Source organism: Pseudophryne corroboree, chromosome 9 (assembly GCF_028390025.1).
Source record: "Pseudophryne corroboree isolate aPseCor3 chromosome 9, aPseCor3.hap2, whole genome shotgun sequence".
NCBI classification, from domain to species: Eukaryota; Metazoa; Chordata; class Amphibia; order Anura; family Myobatrachidae; genus Pseudophryne; species Pseudophryne corroboree.
Window position 1 is genome coordinate 333,588,837 of NC_086452.1, and position 20,358 is coordinate 333,609,194.

A 20,358-nucleotide genomic window follows, 5' to 3' on the forward strand; every position below is an offset into this window, starting at 1 on the left:
TATAAAGTAATACATTAGGATCACCTAAACCAGTGGTCCTGTCCCTTGTAGGCATTCTTACGGTCGGGGTGCCGGTGTTGGTCATGTGACCGTCGGCATCCCGACCACCGGGATCCCTTATCACACCCGTAGCCAGCACTGTAGTTTTCATAAGTGGAGCAATTGCCACCCATCAGTGAAGCTGTGCATGCTGTGGATCCTCTTGTGCAGGCCTGGCCAACCTGTGGCTCTCCAGATGTTGTGAAACTACACATCCCAGCATGCCCTGCCACAGTTTTAGCATTCCCTAATAGCAAAACTGTGGAAAGGCATGATGGGACTTGTAGTTTTACAACAGCTGGAGAGCCACAGGTTGGCCAGGCCTGCTCTTGTGTCTTACCATACCGTACCATGCCCCTAGCAACCAATCAGATTCTAGATATTATCTTCTAGAAGGTGCTAGATAAATGAAAAGTAGAATCTGAATCTCCACTTCTAAAAACCTGCACTTTAGTAAATATACCCCTTAGTGGATAAAGAACACCAGAAGAAACTGGTGGTGAACCAGCATTTCTGTCCACATGTAAAAAAATCCTCCTGTTTGGTCAATAGTCACATGGCTAGTGGCAGTAATTGCAATAAGTCATAGTCTTCCTCTCTAAGATCCAATGTACCTGTCCAGTACCATCATTTTTGCGTCTTTAACTGTAGCTTCCTTCCCCAGTACACATCATGAGTGCGTCTTACAGTTTCCCTCTTAATTATATTTCTCTAACGTCCTAGTGGATGCTGGGGACTCCGTCAGGACCATGGGGATTAGCGGCTCCGCAGGAGACAGGGCACAAAAATAAAGCTTTAGGATCAGGTGGTGTGCACTGGCTCCTCCCCCTATGACCCTCCTCCAAGCCTCAGTTAGGTTTTTGTGCCCGTCCGAGCAGGGTGCAATCTAGGTGGCTCTCCTAAAGAGCTGCTTAGAAAAAGTTTTTAGGTTTTTTATTTTCAGTGAGTCCTGCTGGCAACAGGCTCACTGCATCGAGGGACTTAGGGGAGAGAAGTGAACTCACCTGCGTGCAGGATGGATTGGCTTCTTAGGCTACTGGACACCATTAGCTCCAGAGGGAGTCGGAACACAGGTCTCACCCTGGGGTTCGTCCCGGAGCCGCGCCGCCGACCCCCCCTTGCAGATGCCGAAGATGGAAGAGGTCCAGAAGCAGGCGGCAGAAGACTTTTCAGTCTTCCTGAGGTAGCGCACAGCACTGCAGCTGTGCGCCATTGTTGTCAGCACACTTCACACAGCGGTCACGGAGGGTGCAGGGCGTTGGGGGGGCGCCCTGGGCAGCAATATATAATACCTTTTTATGGCTAAAAAATACATCACATATAGCCCTTTGAGGCTATATGGATGTATTTAACCCCTGCCAGATCTCACAGATTCCGGAGAAGAGCCCGCCGAAATAGGGGGCGGGGCTTATTCTCCTCAGCACACAGCGCCATTTTCCTGCTCAGCTCCGCTGTGAGGAAGGCTCCCAGGACTCTCCCCTGCACTGCACTACAGAAACAGGGTAAAACAGAGAGGGGGGGCACTTTTTTTGGCGATATTAATATATTTAAGCTGCTATAGGGATACAACACTTATATAGGGTTGTTCCCATATATATTATAGCGCTTGGGTGTGTGCTGGCAAACTCTCCCTCTGTCTCCCCAAAGGGCTAGTGGGGTCCTGTCTTCAATAGAGCATTCCCTGTGTGTCTGCTGTGTGTCGGTACGTGTGTGTCGACATGTATGAGGACGATGTTGGTGTGGAGGCAGAGCAATTGCCGGTAATGGTGATGTCACCCCCTAGGGAGTCGACACCGGAATGGATGGCTTTGTTTATGGAATTACGTGATAATGTCAGCACATTACAAAAATCAGTTGACGACATGAGACGGCCGTCAAACCAGTTGGTACCTGCCCAGGCGTCTCAGACACCGTTAGGGCTGTAAAACGCCCTTTACCTCAGTCGGTCGATACAGACCCAGACACGGACACTGAATCTAGTGTCGACGGTGAAGAAACAAACGTATTTTCCAGTAGGGCCACACGTTATATGATCACGGCAATGAAGGAGACTTTGCATATCTCTGATACTACAAGTACCACAAAAAGGGGTATTATGTGGGGGGTGAAAAAACTACCTGTAGTTTTTCCTGAATCAGAGGAATTGAATGATGTATGTGATGAAGCGTGGGTTAACCCAGATAGAAAAGGGCTAATTTCTAAAAAGTTATTGGCATTATACCCTTTCCCGCCAGAGGTTAGGGCGCGCTGGGAAACACCCCCTAAGGTGGATAAGGCGCTCACACGCTTATCAAAACAAGTGGCGTTACCGTCTCCTGATACGGCCGCCCTCAAGGATCCAGCTGATAGGAGGCTGGAAACTACTCTAAAAAGTATATACACACATACTGGTGTTATACTGCGACCAGCCATCGCCTCAGCCTGGATGTGCAGTGCTGGGGTGGTCTGGTCGGATTCCCTGACTGAAAATATTGATACCCTGGATAGGGACAGTATTTTACAGACTTTAGAGCAATTAAAGGATGCTTTTCTTTATATGCGAGATGCTCAGAGGGATATTTGCACTCTGGCATCGAGAGTAAGTGCGATGTCCATATCTGCCAGAAGAAGTTTATGGACACGACAGTGGTCAGGTGATGCGGATTCCAAACGGCATATGGAAGTATTGCCGTATAAAGGGGAGGAATTATTTGGCGTCGGTCTATCGGATTTGGTGGCCACGGCAACTGCCGGGAAATCCACCTTTTTACCTCAGACCCCCTCCCAACAGAAAAAGACACCGTCTTTTCAGCCGCAGTCCTTTCGGTCCTATAAGAACAAGCGGGCAAAAGGACAGTCATATCTGCCCCGAGGCAGAGGAAAGGGTAAGAGAGGGCAGCAAGCAGCCACTTCCCAGGAACAGAAGCCCTCCGCGGGCTCTGCAAAGCCCTCAGCATGACGCTGGGGCTTTACAAGCGGACTCAGGAGCGGTGGGGGGTCGACTCAAGAATTTCAGCGCGCAGTGGGCTTGCTCACAGGTGGACCCCTGGATCCTGCAGGTAGTATCTCAGGGTTACAGGTTGGAATTCGAGAAGTCTCCCCCTCGCCGGTTCCTAAAGTCTGCTTTGCCAACGTCTCCCTCAGACAGGGCGATGGTATTGGAAGCCATTCACAAGCTGTTTTCTCAGCAGGTGATAGTCAAGGTACCCCTCCTACAACAGGGAAAGGGGTATTACTCCACGCTATTTGTGGTACCGAAGCCGGACGGCTCGGTAAGACCTATTCTAAATCTGAAATCTTTGAACCTGTACATACAAAAATTCAAGTTCAAGATGGAATCACTCAGAGCAGTGATAGCGAATCTGGAAGAAGGGGACTTTATGGTGTCCCTGGACATAAAAGATGCTTACCTGCATGTCCCAATTTGCCCTTCACATCAAGGGTACCTCAGGTTCGTGGTGCAAAACTGTCATTATCCGTTTCAGACGCTGCCGTTTGGATTGTCCACGGCACCTCGGGTCTTTACCAAGGTAATGGCCGAAATGATGATTCTTCTGCGAAGAAGAGGCGTATTAATTATCCCTTACTTGGACGATCTCCTGATAAGGGCAAGGTCCAGAGAACAGCTGGAGGACGGAGTAGCACTAACCCAAGTAGTGCTGCAACAACACGGGTGGATTCTGAATTTCCCAAAATCTCAGTTGACCCCGACAACACGTCTGCTGTTCCTGGGAATGATTCTGGACACGGTTCAGAAAAAGGTGTTTCTTCCGGAGGAGAAAGCCAAGGAGTTATCCGAACTTGTCAGGAACCTCCTAAAACCAGGAAAAGTGTCTGTGCATCAATGCACAAGAGTCCTGGGAAAGATGGTGGCTTCTTACGAAGCAACCCCATTCGGCAGATTCCACGCACGAACTTTTCAGTGGGATCTGCTGGACAAATGGTCCGGATCGCATCTGCAGATGCATCAGCGGATAACCTTATCGCCACGGACAAGGGTGTCTCTTCTGTGGTGGTTGCAGAGTGCTCATCTGTTAGAAGGCCGCAGATTCGGCATACAGGACTGGGTCCTGGTGACCACGGATGCCAGTCTGAGAGGCTGGGGAGCGGTCACACAGGGAAGAAACTTCCAGGGAGTATGGTCAAGCCTGGAGATGTCTCTTCACATAAATATACTGGAGCTAAGAGCGATTTACAATGCTCTAAGCCTGGCAAAACCCCTGCTTCGGGGTCAGCCGGTGTTGATCCAGTCAGACAACATCACGGCAGTCGCCCACGTAAACAGACAGGGCGGCACAAGAAGCAGGAGAGCAATGGCAGAAGCTGCAAGGATTCTTCGCTGGGCGGAAGATCATGTGATAGCACTGTCAGCAGTGTTCATTCCGGGAGTGGACAACTGGGAAGCAGACTTCCTCAGCAGACACGATCTACACCCGGGAGAGTGGGGACTTCATCCAGAAGTCTTCCACATGATTGTGAACCGTTGGGAAAAACCAAAGGTGGATATGATGGCGTCTCGCCTCAACAAAAAACTGGACAGGTATTGCGCCAGGTCAAGAGACCCTCAGGCAATAGCTGTGGACGCTCTGGTAACACCGTGGGTGTTCCAGTCAGTGTATGTGTTTCCTCCTCTGCCTCTCATACCCAAAGTACTGAGAATTATACGGCAAAGGGGAGTAAGAACGATACTCGTGGCTCCGGATTGGCCAAGAAGAACTTGGTACCCGGAACTTCAGGAGATGCTCACGGAAAATCCGTGGCCTCTACCTCTAAGACGGGACCTGATTCAGCAGGGACCGTGTCTATTCCAAGACTTACCGCGGCTGCGTTTGACGGCGTGGCGGTTGAACGCCGAATTCTAAGGGAAAAAGGCATTCCAGAAGAGGTCATTCCTACACTGGTTAAAGCCAGGAAGGAGGTGACTGCACAACATTATCACCGCATTTGGAGAAAATATGTTGCGTGGTGTGAGGCCAGGAAGGCCCCCACGGAGGAATTTCAATTGGGTCGATTCCTACATTTCCTGCAAACAGGATTGTCTATGGGCCTCAAGTTGGGGTCCATTAAGGTTCAAATTTCGGCCCTGTCGATTTTCTTCCAGAAAGAATTGGCTTCAGTTCCTGAAGTCCAGACTTTTGTAAAAGGAGTACTACATATACAGCCCCCGGTTGTGCCCCCAGTGGCTCCGTGGGACCTTAATGTAGTTTTGGATTTTCTCAAATTCCATTGGTTTGAGCCACTCAAATCGGCGGATTTGAAATATCTTACATGGAAAGTAACCATGCTACTGGCTCTGGCTTCAGCCAGGAGAGTGTCAGAATTGGCGGCTTTATCGTATAAAAGCCCATATCTGATTTTCCATTCGGACAGGGCAGAACTGCGGACGCGTCCTCATTTTCTGCCTAAGGTGGTGTCAGCGTTTCACCTGAACCAGCCTATTGTGGTGCCTGCGGCTACTAGCGATTTGGAGGATTCCAAGTTGCTGGACGTTGTCAGGGCATTGAAAATATATATTTCAAGGACGGCTGGAGTCAGAAAATCTGACTCGCTGTTTATACTGTATGCACCCAACAAGCTGGGTGCTCCTGCTTCTAAGCAGACGATTGCTCGTTGGATTTGTAGCACAATTCAACTTGCACATTCTGTGGCAGGCCTGCCACAGCCTAAATCTGTCAAGGCCCATTCCACAAGGAAGGTGGGCTCATCCTGGGCGGCTGCCCGAGGGGTCTCGGCATTACAACTCTGCCGAGCAGCTACGTGGTCGGGGGAGAACACGTTTGTAAAATTCTACAAATTTGATACCCTGGCTAAAGAGGACCTGGAGTTCTCTCATTCGGTGCTGCAGAGTCATCCGCACTCTCCCGCCCGTTTGGGAGCTTTGGTATAATCCCCATGGTCCTGACGGAGTCCCCAGCATCCACTAGGACGTTAGAGAAAATTAAGATTTTACTTACCGATAATTCTATTTCTCGTAGTCCGTAGTGGATGCTGGGCGCCCATCCCAAGTGCAGATTGTCTGCAATACTTGTACATAGTTATTGTTACAAAAAAATCGGGTTGTTATTGTTGTGAGCCGTCTGTTAAGAGGCTCCTACGTTGTCATACTGTTAACTGGGTTCAGATCACAAGTTGTACGGTGTGATTGGTGTGGCTGGTATGAGTCTTACCCGGGATTCAAAATCCTTCCTTATTGTGTACGCTCGTCCGGGCACAGTATCCTAACTGAGGCTTGGAGGAGGGTCATAGGGGGAGGAGCCAGTGCACACCACCTGATCCTAAAGCTTTATTTTTGTGCCCTGTCTCCTGCGGAGCCGCTAATCCCCATTGTCCTGACGGAGTCCCCAGCATCCACTACGGACTACGAGAAATAGATTTATCGGTAAGTAAAATCTTATTTTTTCCAGCAACATACTGTACTACAAATATCTTCGCATGTAAGATCAATGGTGGTCATTCCGAGTTGTTCGCTCGCTAGCAGTTTTTAGCAGCCGTGCAAACGCTATGCCGCCTCCCACTGGGAGTGTATTTTAGCTTAGCAGAAGAGCGAACGAAAGGATCGCAGAGCAGCGGCAAAGTATTTTGTGAAGTTTTAGAGTAGCTCAGTACCTACTCAGCGCTTGCGATGACTTCAGACTGTTCAGTTCCAGTTTTGACGTCACAAACACGCCCTGTGTTCGCCCAGCCACGCCTGCGTTTTCCCTGGCACTCCTGCGTTTTTTCGAACACTCCCTGAAAACGGTCAGTTGACACCCAGAAACGCCCACTTCATGTCAATCACTCTGCGGCCAGCAGTGCGACTGAAAAGCTTCGCTAGACCCTGTGTGAAACTGCATCGTTCGTTGTATTAGTACGTCGCGCGTGCGCATTGCGCCGCATACGTGCCGTTTTTTTTTTGCTTAATTGCTGCACAGCGAACGAATGCAGCTATCGAACAACTCGGAATGACCACCAATGTGCACCAGAATTGCTCATAAGGCTTCATTCAGTTCTTTCTATACACATGGACAACTTTCTATGGTTTCCACTTGGTGGCAGCAAAGAGTTACTGGAAATTGTGGAGCTTGTAGGTTTTTATTTTATAGATTTGTTTGCCTTTTTTGCTTCCACTCTGGGACTATAATCCAGATTTATCTGTTTGTGCAGAGACTGCATGTTTAGTAGGCTGAGCATATGCAGTATATGCCCAATTAAAATATTGAAGTGTATGGTCACTATGGAATATATTGTAACTATGTAAATGGTATATTTTTATTTATACTGTAAGGAGCTGAGGCAGTATAATAATCCACAAGACGTGCATGTGGAAGTACAGGTATGTTTGAGAGAGCTATATATACCTCTGAAGGTGTCCTGTGGTATCTGTTACCAAGACATTAGCAGCAGATCCTTTTGTGAGGTGGGGCCGCCATAGCTTGGACCTGTTTTACCAGCACATCCCACAGATGTTTGATCAGGTTGAGGGGGTCATTCCGAGTTGATCGCTCGCTAGCAACTTTTTGCAGCGCTGCGATCAGGTTAAAACTTGGCAAAACTGCGTATGCACCGCAATGCGCAGGTGCATCGTACGGGTACAAAGCGGATTGGTGCTGGGCGATGGATTTAACGAAGAATCCATTCGCACAGCCGATCGCAAGGGGATGGACAGAAAGAGGGCATTTATGGGTGTCAACTGAACATTTTCAGGGAGTGGTTGGAAAAACGCAGGCGTGTCCAAGCGTTTGCAGGGCGGGTGTCTGACGTTAATTCCGGGACCAAAAAGACTGAAGTGATCGCATCGGCTGAGTAAGTCCAGAGCTACTCAGAAACTGCAAAAAACTTTTTTGTGCTGCTCGGCTGCAAAAGCGTTCGCACACTTGCAAAGCGAAAATACACTCCCCCATAGGCGGCGACCATCTGATCGCAGCGCTGCAAAAAGTTGCTAGTGAGCAATCAATTTGGAATGACCCCCTGAGATCTGGGAGATTTGGAGGCCAAGCCAACACTTTGAACTTTATCATGTTCCTCCAACCATTCCTGACCAATTCTTACAGTGAAACTGGGCACATTTTTTTCTGCTGAAAGAGGCCACTTGCAACAATGTTTACGTAGGTGCCATGTATCAAAGTAACATCCAAATGAATGGCAGGACCCAATGTTACGCACCAGAGCATCTTGCTGCCTCCCTTGTCTTGCCTTCTTCCCATAGTGCATCTTGGTGCCATCTTTTCCCTAGATAAACAACGCACACACACCTGGCCACACAAAAATGATGCAAAAAACAACCCAAAACATGATTCATCAGGCCAGGCCAACTTCATCCATAGCTTCATGGTCCAGTTCTGACACTCACGTGCCTGTTGTAGGCACTTTCTGTCTGGATGTAGACTTGGAGAAAAGAAATTGAATTCCTAAATAGTCTTTGATAGCACCCCCTATTTCTCACAATATGGAAGCAATATCTATATCCATATTAGGTGTTCTTCTCAGTCCTGTGTGAAGATATGCACCACTGCAGATGGCATTCTTTCCCTTGTATTAGCAGTGGACTGTATGGGTAGTCCGATTGGTCTGCATCTATGCAGCCCATAAACAGCAGCTGCTGTGCTCTGTATGTTCTGACAGCTTTCTATCATAGCTAGCATTAAGTTTTTCAACAGTGTAAGCTGCAGTAGCTTTTCTGTGTGTTCTGACCAGAAAGGCTAGCCTTCGCTCTCCATGTGCAGCAATGAACCTTAGGCGCTCATGGCCCTGTGTTATGGCTGAGTGGTGTGTGTATGTATATAGATATATTAAAATAATATTTGTCCTTACCTGCTCCCCTTACACCTTTCTGCCTCCTCTTCTTGGCATAGGCCTGGGCTGATGCTTTCCGCAGCTCTCCAGACCTGACAGGAGTGGTCGCAGTGTACGAGGACCTGAGACGGAAGGGACTGGAGTTTCCGATGACTAATTTAGACACACTTTCTCCTATTCACACACCACAGCCGGTAAGGAGATGGCTAGACTTGTGACATTTTGATTAGTTCTTCCACTTGATACAGTGATTAAAATAGTGTTTGCACAAGAAATTAAAAATATGTATATATCTTTCAATACATGTAACCATATATTTGGTATGCAGTTAATATACCGCCTGTAGGGATCCCGGCGTTCAGAACCTCGACACCGGAATGCCAACAGGCGGTTGAATGTTGACAGTCAGAATCCCGACCACCACCACCCGAGTGGAAATATAACCTGTGGCGAGCGCAGTAAGCCCACGAGGGGATTTTGACCATACAGAAATTAGTACAAAGTCAAAGGTGAAGCACAGCGGAGCTTGCCATGAAAAAGACACGACCGATGCATCGTAGCACTTTGTCTCCAGTTTCAGACTCCTTGCACACCGATGAACAAATGTCAGCAGTTTTGTCACATCCGATTGTTTAAGTTGTGCGACTAAGATGTGTGAATAAGACGTTCCAAAGCGAGTCTCATGGGACCTGCCAAGAAGGACTGTTTGGCGCAAATGTGGCAGCAGTGTATGACGTCACATCTGTAACTTAAGGCGGTTGTATTGCTTCAGGCGCCTCATTAACAAAGGACATAGATGGCGCTTGGCATACTTGTGTAAACCATTTCTCCTTGCGTCTGTTGGATGCTTGAAATACAGTGTCCTACAAAGCATGGTACCTGCTGTGTGACATCTGTACTTGGCACTGCTATACATTCAGTGGAGGAGAAGTTTGTGGTATGCAGGGACAACCGCAAAATCCCAATTCAGTCAGCAGTGTGCTACTCCTTAATGGATAATACAGTTCTTCTGAGTAGTTAAATGAGTTACAGTGGAAAAAAGCTAGAGGCATTTCTGCCCTACATGTACAAATATAGAAACATAGTATTAGAAGGGGAAAGAGAGCGGATTGGTTCATGTAATCATAGCATTAAACCATAATGTAGTTTAGACTCTCTCTGGTGTAAGTGGTAAAGTCCATTTTGGATGTGAAATGGCCTTAAGACTTGTAGACTTGCGTTGAGATTATTGGACTGAAAATGTGTTGAAGACATGCAGACAGGAAAGGTTAGCACCTGTACAGTGCACTCCCTCACTACTCCCTCGCAGTATGCATTATGCACACCAGGCATAATGGATACAGACAGATATAATGAACACATACTGCATACTGGATGAAGGGCTGCAGCATGTTGTGCGTGACTTCAATACATTTGATTTCTGTTGAAACAATTTATTCGATTTGTCTGCATGATGAACAGTTCTATCCCATGTGTGTGGCTAGTTTGCCTGTATGGTAAATACATCCATGCGTACTGTTGCTATAGAAACAAATATGCCTTACCTTTAGGAGAGACGATACTGTAGGAGTGTAGGTTGCATTCCTTTCTTTGTAACTCAAAGGATTTTGTATGTGGGTGACCTTTCCACTCTAAGGAACAATAATTACAAGATGTACAAGTATTATGTAATAGTGAGAAAGATTACAGATTATTTTGTGCTTTTGAGTACTTCTCACCCGCTTTGGATTATAAAGATTTTCTACTTAAATAAATCCTAATGGATTGTACCTGTGTCATGTAATGTTATGCATTGATTTCATCCTCAGAGTTTCATCAAACCTGAACCTGTCCCACGACCAGAGTGCCCACCCTCTGAGGCACTTCATAGAGGAGGATCACTGAGTCGTCCTGCACCGCCCCCTTACAGCAGCCCATTGGGAGCGCCAGTAGATGCTCCTATTGTCCCTACAGCTGAACAGGTAACTGGAGTCTCCGTCTCTAAAGGTGCCCATACACTAGATGACCTGTGAATTATGATTTCTCGTTGACGATTTCACTTGAACTCCCCCGGCAGTCCTGGGCAAACAATATAGTACAATACACATGATATATCTTAAGATCTGGGAGTGGCTACATCCAGGAGCATGCTGTTGTTGATGATGGCTTCAGATCTTCCCAGCAGCAAGGAAGATCAGAAGCTCAGACCAATAATCAGAGGGACCCCGCATCATGATCGTTATTGTTCATAGACACTGAACGATATGCACTATTATGAACGATTTGTAGTTCCGATCAATCGTAAATGGCCAAATCGCTCATAATATCATCTAGTGTATGGGCACCTTAAGGGGTGGTAGTGGGGATGATCACAATTTAAGTACCGGGCATACAGTAAGATCAGGTGAACAACTAGCTAAAGTTCTAACTGTGATATAATATGTACATGAGTAGTGACTAAGGGGGTGAGGGGACTCTTTGCGCTCACTCCGCTGCCGGCATACTGGCAGCCAGGATGCCATTGTCAGAATATTGACAGCCAGCATCCCGGCCGATGGTAACTCTTACTGAACCCGTACATTCTACTCGCTTATGTAATCCTTACTGCATTTCCCCGATGATCGTGTCCTGCTGATTGACAGGCAGAGGTGTTCGCGGGGTGGGGGCAGCCGGTGTTGCTGAAAATGGTGGCGTGTCACTCCCGTTTTCCAGAAGTGGTGAGGCCCAGGACTGCATCGTGGATGCAGTTTCCTTGGCCCCGCAAGGCCACCCTGTGACGGCAAGCTTTGAGTAAGCTCAGGCTTACTCAGCCTGCCATCGTAGATGAACATCGTGACTGATGGTTGCGATGTTCATCACAGATGCGATCGCAAATGCAGGGAGGAGGTGGTATGTACCATCTCCTGCATTTGCATTGCTAAGGATTGCAATCGCAAAGCTGCTGCAAACAGCTTTACAATTGCAATCCTTAGTACAATTACCACTTAAGGGGTGATTTACTAAGCATATGCTTTGACCCAAAACTTTAAAATGGCATGAATATTAAAAAGCAAAATGCAGTGTATCAAACCTGCCAAGAAGCAGCAGCTTGCAGAAGATGCCCTTAGTAAATTTACACCTAGGCAGTGCTACTATTTTTTGTTTTTGTTTTTTACTATGAAAGGAGGTCACAGAACTTGCCTAAAGTGATAGAAGATTTCTATAACTACTTGCACACGCTGGGTAAGGGTGCAGATGCTTATTTTATTCATTTCTGATGCAAGTACACTGATATTTTCCCTGTCCCTGTGACTAGTTAATTAGAATTAAAAATTAGACCACAAAAAAAAATTATCAAAGCAAACGCAACTGTATCCCTAAAGTGGGCATACACTATACAATTTTCTGGCAGATCATCTGCCAGATCTGGCTGGTTGGAATGAAAATCTGGTAATGGATGAGCGCAAATTACTGTCGACCATTTCCTCCCAAACATCAGAAAATGGACAAAACATGTTGTTTGGACAAATTGTTTAAATCACGGATTTAACCAATTTGCATAAATTACAGTTTTTGTTTTAGCTCGAGAATCCCTTATAATCATCAGAAATAGTGATAAACAAGTATATAAAATAAATGTGGTTCCTGTGGAACAGAGGGTGTCAGGGTTCTATTGAAAACTTATTTGATTCCCAAAGCCATGTGAATTATTTTGGCCCATTTGATCCTCAAGTGTGACTGCCTATATTTTGGTGAATAAGCTCAATATGGATCATCAACATGGAACGGGACAAATTCCTTGTACAGTATATGTGGATGTCAAGTTTGCTTACATGTTCCAGTGTGGCACAGTCAGCAAGGACTTCTCAGATTATCACTTTCAGTTTCAGGCTATTTCTTTTGGCTTGGTAACTGGTGAACAGTTTTTCACAAAGGTTATGGTGGTTTTGGATGTTCTCTTGAGGTACAAACATATACTATTAATCAGGAATAACAGTGATTGCTGGGAAGACTTCCATTTTGCTGGTGATTTACTTAAAGTGTGTGGTCCCCGTTTTTTATTCTTTTCATGCTCCTAGCAAGGAGCCTTGTTTTTTAGAGTCCTCAACTCTGCTTCTAAAACATTACGGGGTAAATTTACTAAAGCTTCTAAAACAGAGAACTGGTGATGTTGCCCATAGCAACCGATCAGATGCTGCATTGTCTGATCCTTTCCGTCGGTAAGGATCCGACATGCATTGAATAGACCCCATAGTAATGATAAAACCAGGCGTTACAGTTACCTGTGCAGTCCAAAGTACTGGTCTATCTATACTAGTAACATTAGAGACATTTATTTCATTATCTGGGCCTAATTCTGAGTTGATTGCAGCAGCAATTTTGAAAGCAGTTGGGCAAAACCATGTGCACTGCAGGGGAGGCAGATATAAAATGTGCAGAGAGTTAGATTTGGGTGGGGTGTGTTCAAACTGAAATATAAATTGCAGTGTAAAAATAAAGCAGCCTGTATTTACCCTGCACAGAAACAAAAATAACCCACCCAAATCTAACTCTCCTCTGCAAATGTTATATCTGTTCCCCCTGCAGTGCACATGGTTTTGCCCAATTGCTAACAAACTTTCTGCTGCGATCAACTCAGAATTACCCCCTATATTACAAAGCTCATTATGTTGTGGCTCAGTGTACATACAACAGGAATACACGGTGGCCCAATGTAAACCAACAACAGAGTCCATAAACTGTTGGCCCAGCATACTGTAAATGGAACAGGGCCCATTGCCCACAGGAGTGCTTAGGGGGTAAAAATACTCTGTCTCAAAATTCCTGCAATATGAATATTGTACATTTATCTATAAATTCTCCCTTTTATTATTATTCTTGTGAGCACTTTAACGTAAATGACAGTGAGGTTATGTGACTTGTCTGCCTAAACTATGATTTGTACGTGTTATTTTTCTGGCAGTTAGAGAAGCTTCGCAGTGAGCTGGAAATAGTGAACGGGAATGTAAAAGTCATGTCGGAGATGCTGACTGAATTGGTGCCGCAGAAAGCGAAACAGTCTGATTTGGAGTTGCTGCAGGTAGGAGACATGGAAGCAATAATCTCATTTTATATACATGTTTTTATCTTTACGAGGATTCAGACTGTGATCTACAACTGCAGCAGGGGCTTTCATGCTGAATATTGATGATCTTTTATGATGGCTACACAAGTTGTCTTATCTGCTGCTATAAAGTGCAATATCACAACTTATGTGGCCCCAAAGTAACTGTGATACCAATAATAAACCATACAGACGTTCATTATTGATGGTTGGTTCATTTTTGATCCCCAGTAGCAGATCTCATCCAATTTGGTCATCTGTGTGTGTGGCCAACTTGGGCACTGATTTTGATGCTTAACCCAGTTGCAGATACTTCTGTTTCACCAAAGAACTGATAGCCAAAAGGAAAATGTGAACGTGTACATTTATTTTTTATCCCACTGCTTATTATTGCGTATAAAGGGGGTAATTCCGAGTTGATCGCAGCAGGAACTTTGTTAGAAGTTGGGCAAAACCATGTGCACTGCAGGGGAGGCAGATTTAACATGTGCAGAGAGAGTTAGATTTGGGTGGGGTGTGTTCAATCTGCAATCTAAGTTGCAGTGTAAAAATAAAGCAGCCAGTATTTACCCTGCACAGAAACAAAATAACCCACCCAAATCTAACTCTCTCTGCAAATGTTATATCTGCCCCCCCTGCAGTGCACATGGTTTTGCCCAACTGCTAACAAAGTTCCTGCTGCGATCAACTCAGAATTACCCCCAAAGTACAGGATGGTAAAATGTATAGCATTCAATGTACAGCTTGCTTACCAGGATGGGGCTTAAAGTGACGTAGTGGGACATTCTCTATACGATAGAATCTAGTATATTAGGTGAATAAACAAGGGCACTTCTTCCCCATATCGGCAGTATGGAGCATTGACAATAGTAAGGTACTGCCAACTAAAAGCTGTGTTTTCCAGGAACTCCTGTAAGGTGCGTTTTGTTCTGAACATCAGGGATGGGGCTTTTGCTAGGAAAAATGGGGGGATTGTAGCTATTATATTTTGATCTGGTGGAATAAGCAGAATGCCACCACCAATATCCTGTAATCAGTGCTGCTCCTCGCAGTCAGACAAGTGGGAGAACAAATGTGCTTAGAGTGTAATGGTGGGTACACTGGAGTGTGCACTGCCTCTGACTTGATATACATGATGGGATGACACCTAAATTACATATGTGTATACTTATCTGGGTTGGTATCGATATCCAAGTGCACTGGATCCCGACTGTCAGAATAGCCGACAGTGATGGATTTTAGTAAGCATTTTAATCCTAATACTATCCCTAACCTACCCCTCCCGCAGCCTAACACTAACCATCCCCCTAGTGCCTAACTCTAAACATAACCCCGATACTTGCCATTGGGATTCTGAACGTCAGGATGCCACAGTCTGCATTCTGGGGTTTTTTTCATGAAGCAGTGAAAAGAGTGGATAAGCAAGCCTGTGGAGAAGTTGCCCATGGCAACCAATCAGCTGCTCCATACAGTTATATAGTATGCAAATGATAAATGTCACTTCAGTTGTGATTGGTTACCATGGGCAACTTCTCCACTGGTTCACTTCTCCACAGTTTTCACTGCTTCCTGAATAGACCACTCTGAGAGCCAGGATATTCACAACATCCCTATTTACCTGTGTATGTGTGTGTGTGTGTGTGTGTATGTGTGTTTGTATGTATATGTGTGTGTGTATGGGCATATATAATTAATAAATAAATATATATATATATATATACAGAGACTTGGCTGCCTCATTATACAGAGACTTGGCTGTCAGCACTGCACCACTGGAGGGTCTACCACGTGTTCTAAATTGGTTAGACATTATACCCATTTGAATTGCCTTCACTCCTGAGTCTCTGAGTGTCAGGTTCAAGCTGCTGACCGACGAGGTTCCTTATGCTTGCGAACCAGTTAGATTCTATACACATATGAATCTTCCCCATATTCGAATATCTGAATGTCAGACTCAAGCTGATGATATATGAGGTATGGTCCTCGCTGTATCAATCAAGTCCCATTGAAATATTGAAACGTTGTTCATACATCTTTGAATGACCTTTTATGTGCTGACAATATGTTCTGAAATGAAGAGATTTTACCCCTGATGAAGTCTTGGAACAAGACGAAACGCGTTGGGTTATTTATCTATCTATTATCTGATGTTACCTCCGAATCTACAATAAGGAGAAGGAGGAAATCGTAGTGATATATCTACGCTTTTTCCTCATCACTACAAACTGATTGTTCAAATTGTGCGACAAATGTAAATGTATCAACTCTGTATACTTATGAACATTTGTGTCGGGTTTATATGTTGTTTTAATAAATTTTTATGTTAGTATTTGTTATCTGACGTAATTTATCCGGAGAGTACTGTAAGGGTCCGTTTTTAGGTAGGGCGTTGATATAACTCCCTTGGCGCCATCTCCTCTATTTCGTTTCATATATATATATATATAAAATGTGTGTCAAAATATAGTGAGTATTCAAACAGAACAGAGATTGTAATGCTATTATTGGAAGCGGTTGCATAATTTTAGTTATAGTTATTGATGCCACTACAATGTAAAATATGGGGAAGTGCCTGAGTATTAGCTGCAGATGTCACTGCATGTATTTCAACTTAAAAGCAGCATACTCTAGACTACAATGCAATAACATTAAGTGATGTAATCATATAGGGTGGGTAGTTAATATTTATTACTTTCAACCTGTTAGCTTTGGTAACTTTTTGTAAAGTTTCAGAAAAAAAATGACCTTATTTAGCGAGTATAAACATTTATGAAGGAGTTAATATTTGTGTTTTGCAACGTGTCCGGTTACATAGTAGATACACTGTGTGGATATACTATTTACCAGTCCTTGAGAGACCAATTTCCTTTGCTGTGCTATGTTAATGGGCCACATTAATTCCTGTCACTGTACGCTCAGCGAGCCTTTCTTGTTTTGTTCCCAGGAATTGAACAGTACATGCCGATCCATGCAGCAGAGAGTCCTGGACCTTATACCTCGCGTGACCCATGAGCAACTCACAGAAGAGCTTCTAATAGTGAACGACAACCTTAACAATGTTTTCCTTCGTCATGAGAGGTAATTACTACGCATCTTGGGCCCGATTAATAATAACAATTCTGTATTCGAAAGGACAGATTTTGTAGAAAGTTTCTTGCACAACTTTGACCTATAGAACAACCAAATCATCCACTTATATTAGGATAAATATATTAAGTTTACCATTATTTGTAAGATTAAGGGGGGAATTCAATTACCCGCGGTCAGTGACTGCATGTACTTGCCACACCCAGGGCTATTCAGTTATCCCCGATAAGCCAGCGCAAGCTGTGGTTTATCGGGGATTATGTTTCTCCTGCCTATGACTGAAAACGAGGCTGTTTCTCCCGAAAACACGCAGGTATAGTTTTTTTTTGGGGGGGCGGCCAATTTGATTTCCCCCCAAAAATACAGGATAGACATGATGAAACATTCAAATCGCTGAAAGCGCAGCAAATCTATAGTACTGTCAGCACAACAGACGTTTTTCGCTCCCGATGTTTTAATGTATTAACATGTTTTCTTATGTGCCAGATTTGATAGATGCAGGCAGAGATTTGTGTGCCTGCTGTGCTGATTGATGGCGCTTTATATTTGCTACACTTGCAGCGATTTGAATAATGAACAAGAAAATAAATATATTACAAATAAAGCGTTTTAAGGACACTTCATACAGTATTTGCTTTTGTCCCTTTATTCCCAGGAACTAATTTGCAATTTATTGTAATTCAAATGATTCCATTTTTATTTTGAAACGTCTTTTGTTCTACGTGCCTTTCTGAATACCAGTTATTCTTTATTTTGTATAAGATAAGGTAATGCCGGTTGAGTTGAAAATATTTAAAATGCCAAATTGCGTTCTTATCACCCTGTCGCCATGTCATTTTGGAAATCATAGAGACTGTTGCGTAAACTGTTTCATTCACACTCCAATCCACATTCATTAACCTCACAATAGATTGCTCATTTTAGCCATAATTACATTATTACAAAGGCATACTTTATAAAGTCTTAGTACTGCAATTTTTAATACAAGGTCACTTACTAGGAGCATATAATAAAACTATGAGTCTCTCTTGTTATTCCAGAAATATTTTAGTTTTAAGTTGTTCATAGAAATAATAATAATAAAAAGACATTGATAATAGGAAGAACAAATACTGGCCAAAATACATTCAGGTTAGTAGTCCAAAAGGTTTCAAAGTGATGCAAGGATGGACGCATAGATATCAGCTATATAGTTTTTTCCACTTCTAATGCCAGATACTCCAGCATGCAAATGGGATGGAGACTTGTTAACAGCTCTGAATGTCAAAAGGAAGGTCACTTGCCGCTGTCATTTTCAAATTTTTTATTCTATTATTTATTACCAGTTATTTATATAGCACGCACATTTTCCGCAGCGCTTTACAGAGAATATTTGCCCATTCACATCAGTCCCTACCCCAGTAGAGCTTACAGTCTATATTCCCTACCACATGTACATGCACACACATTCACACTAGGGCTAATTTAGTTTGGAGCCAATTAACCTACCAGTATATTTTTGGATTGTTGGAGGAATCCACTGAGGAAAGCCACTCAAGTATAGGGAGAATATACAAACCACACACAGTAATGCTAACCATTGCACCATCTGTATGACTGATCACCTGGTCATATAGCTCTGTGTGGAAAGCAATTATTGCAAATCTGGTAATTACTCCACTGTGGACTAAAATATTGTTAAAATGATTCAAAACCCTCAAGCAGAATATCTTGTCACACTTGGATCCTACTGTGAACCACACAGGTGCTGCTGTACATGTGGAATCAGGATTAATTGCCGGCGCATGGGATCTCGGCGTGAATAATACCAACGCTGGGATCCCGAAGAAAGAAATCCTGACAGGGGTGAGTTCAGGGTATTTCCCCATCTACTCTACCCCCCTAACCATAACCCTCTAGTCCTGCAGCCCAAAACCTAACCTTCCCCCCTTAGTGCCTGACCCTATCCAGCCCCCGGAGGTGCCTAAACCTAATTCCACATCCCAGATGCCTAAACCTAGCCCCCCCTTCCTCTGGTGTGCCTAGCCCTAACTCCCAGGGTGGAGACTAAACCTAACCCCCCCCTCCAACCTTCCCATCCCTAAGCCTAACCCGCCGGCTGTTGCAATGGTTGGGATGCCGGTGTCAGTCTCCTGCCCCTTTTCGGAGTGCCGACGTCGGGATTCCAATAGTTGTTGAGATTCCGGCGTCGGTATTTCGACTGCCGGTATGCCGGCATATTCACCACATCTCATACATACAGGTGCCCCTTTAGGAGATCTCCATTGCCTCTGGGAATTACACCCCTGGCTTTTTCATAGAAGGTAGTGATCAATTTTTCAGGTTTAATTGTTCTTTTAAGGAACATGTAAGAAAGAGGTCCTTATTCCTTGAATTTGAATAGTGTAGTGGGGTTTGAGTTGATTCTGCAGAGGAAAAAATATGAAATAACCAGTAATTATATTTTAAATGTAGCCAGCTACCTAGAGCAGAGGTACAGTACCATGGTAACGTATACCATGCTTGGCTACGGGTGACTTACATAATTAGTACCTTGGTTAACTTGATTTAACCATCTGCGCTGAGCCATGGATATCTCTAAAACTGTAACAGAGTTTGGTAACCACTGATCTAGAGGGTTGTTAGGGTTCACTTATACAGTACTATATATAAGTATGTTGGTCGTTCTTCCAAAAGTTGTATGTACTCATAGAGAGGAATGCAAAGACACAAAAAGAAAAACTCTTGCTGGAGCACACTTAAAAGAACTGTCACTATCCACTAATTACCATATATGAGTTTATCCAATATTTTAGTGGTGTTATGTAAAAGTTAAATTGTATGCATTGCAATACATGGACCTGATGCAGAGATATACAGTATGTCTAGTTTATGACAGGCACACAAGGCAGACCCTTAAGTTCCCACTTATGTCCATCCTGCAAAATATTGATATGTGCAACAATCACTTTTGCTACTAAACCTCAATTATATTACAAAGACCTCTCCAATACAGCAAAAAAAGCTCTGTGCTTCTTGTATGCTTTGCTTCAACACATTCACAAAAGCATAAACTTAGTGATGACTACAGCACCGTTTATGTCAGGGGATCATTTACAAACAGCCAACTAGTGCCTGTGACAGTTATCACCTGCTGGTAGGACCTGTGCTGTTCACCCGCAAATAATGACTTTCTCTTATGTCCTAGGTGATACTGGGAATCCATTTAGTACCATGGGGTATAGACGGGTCCACTAGGAGCCATGGGCATTATAGAAGTTTGATTAGGTGTGCTGGCTCCTCCCTCTATGCCCCTCCTACCAGACTCCGTTTAGACAATGTGCCCGGAGTGATACTGAGAAAATTAGGAATAGTTTGTGCGCAATACTTTTAGCAGCTGGTAATGTCTCAAAGCCTCCTAGAGGTTTCTTTCACCCCTC

At 44.4% G+C, this 20,358-nt stretch overlaps 1 protein-coding gene across 3 annotated transcripts in view; it reads left to right on the top strand.

Annotated features, from left to right (window-relative positions):
* The window catches only part of TOM1 (target of myb1 membrane trafficking protein), a 328,587-nt gene that overhangs the window by 154,905 nt on the left and 153,324 nt on the right, over positions 1-20,358 (top strand). For 2 of the 3 annotated variants that reach the window (XM_063940581.1, XM_063940582.1), the window contains exons 5-8: positions 8,850-8,984; positions 10,599-10,751; positions 13,712-13,828; positions 16,797-16,930. In XM_063940581.1, coding sequence (XP_063796651.1) covers positions 8,850-8,984; positions 10,599-10,751; positions 13,712-13,828; positions 16,797-16,930 — 539 coding nt within the window. The remainder of the gene's footprint in view (positions 1-8,849; positions 8,985-10,598; positions 10,752-13,711; positions 13,829-16,796; positions 16,931-20,358) is intronic. The other variant, XM_063940583.1, reaches the window with a different exon arrangement.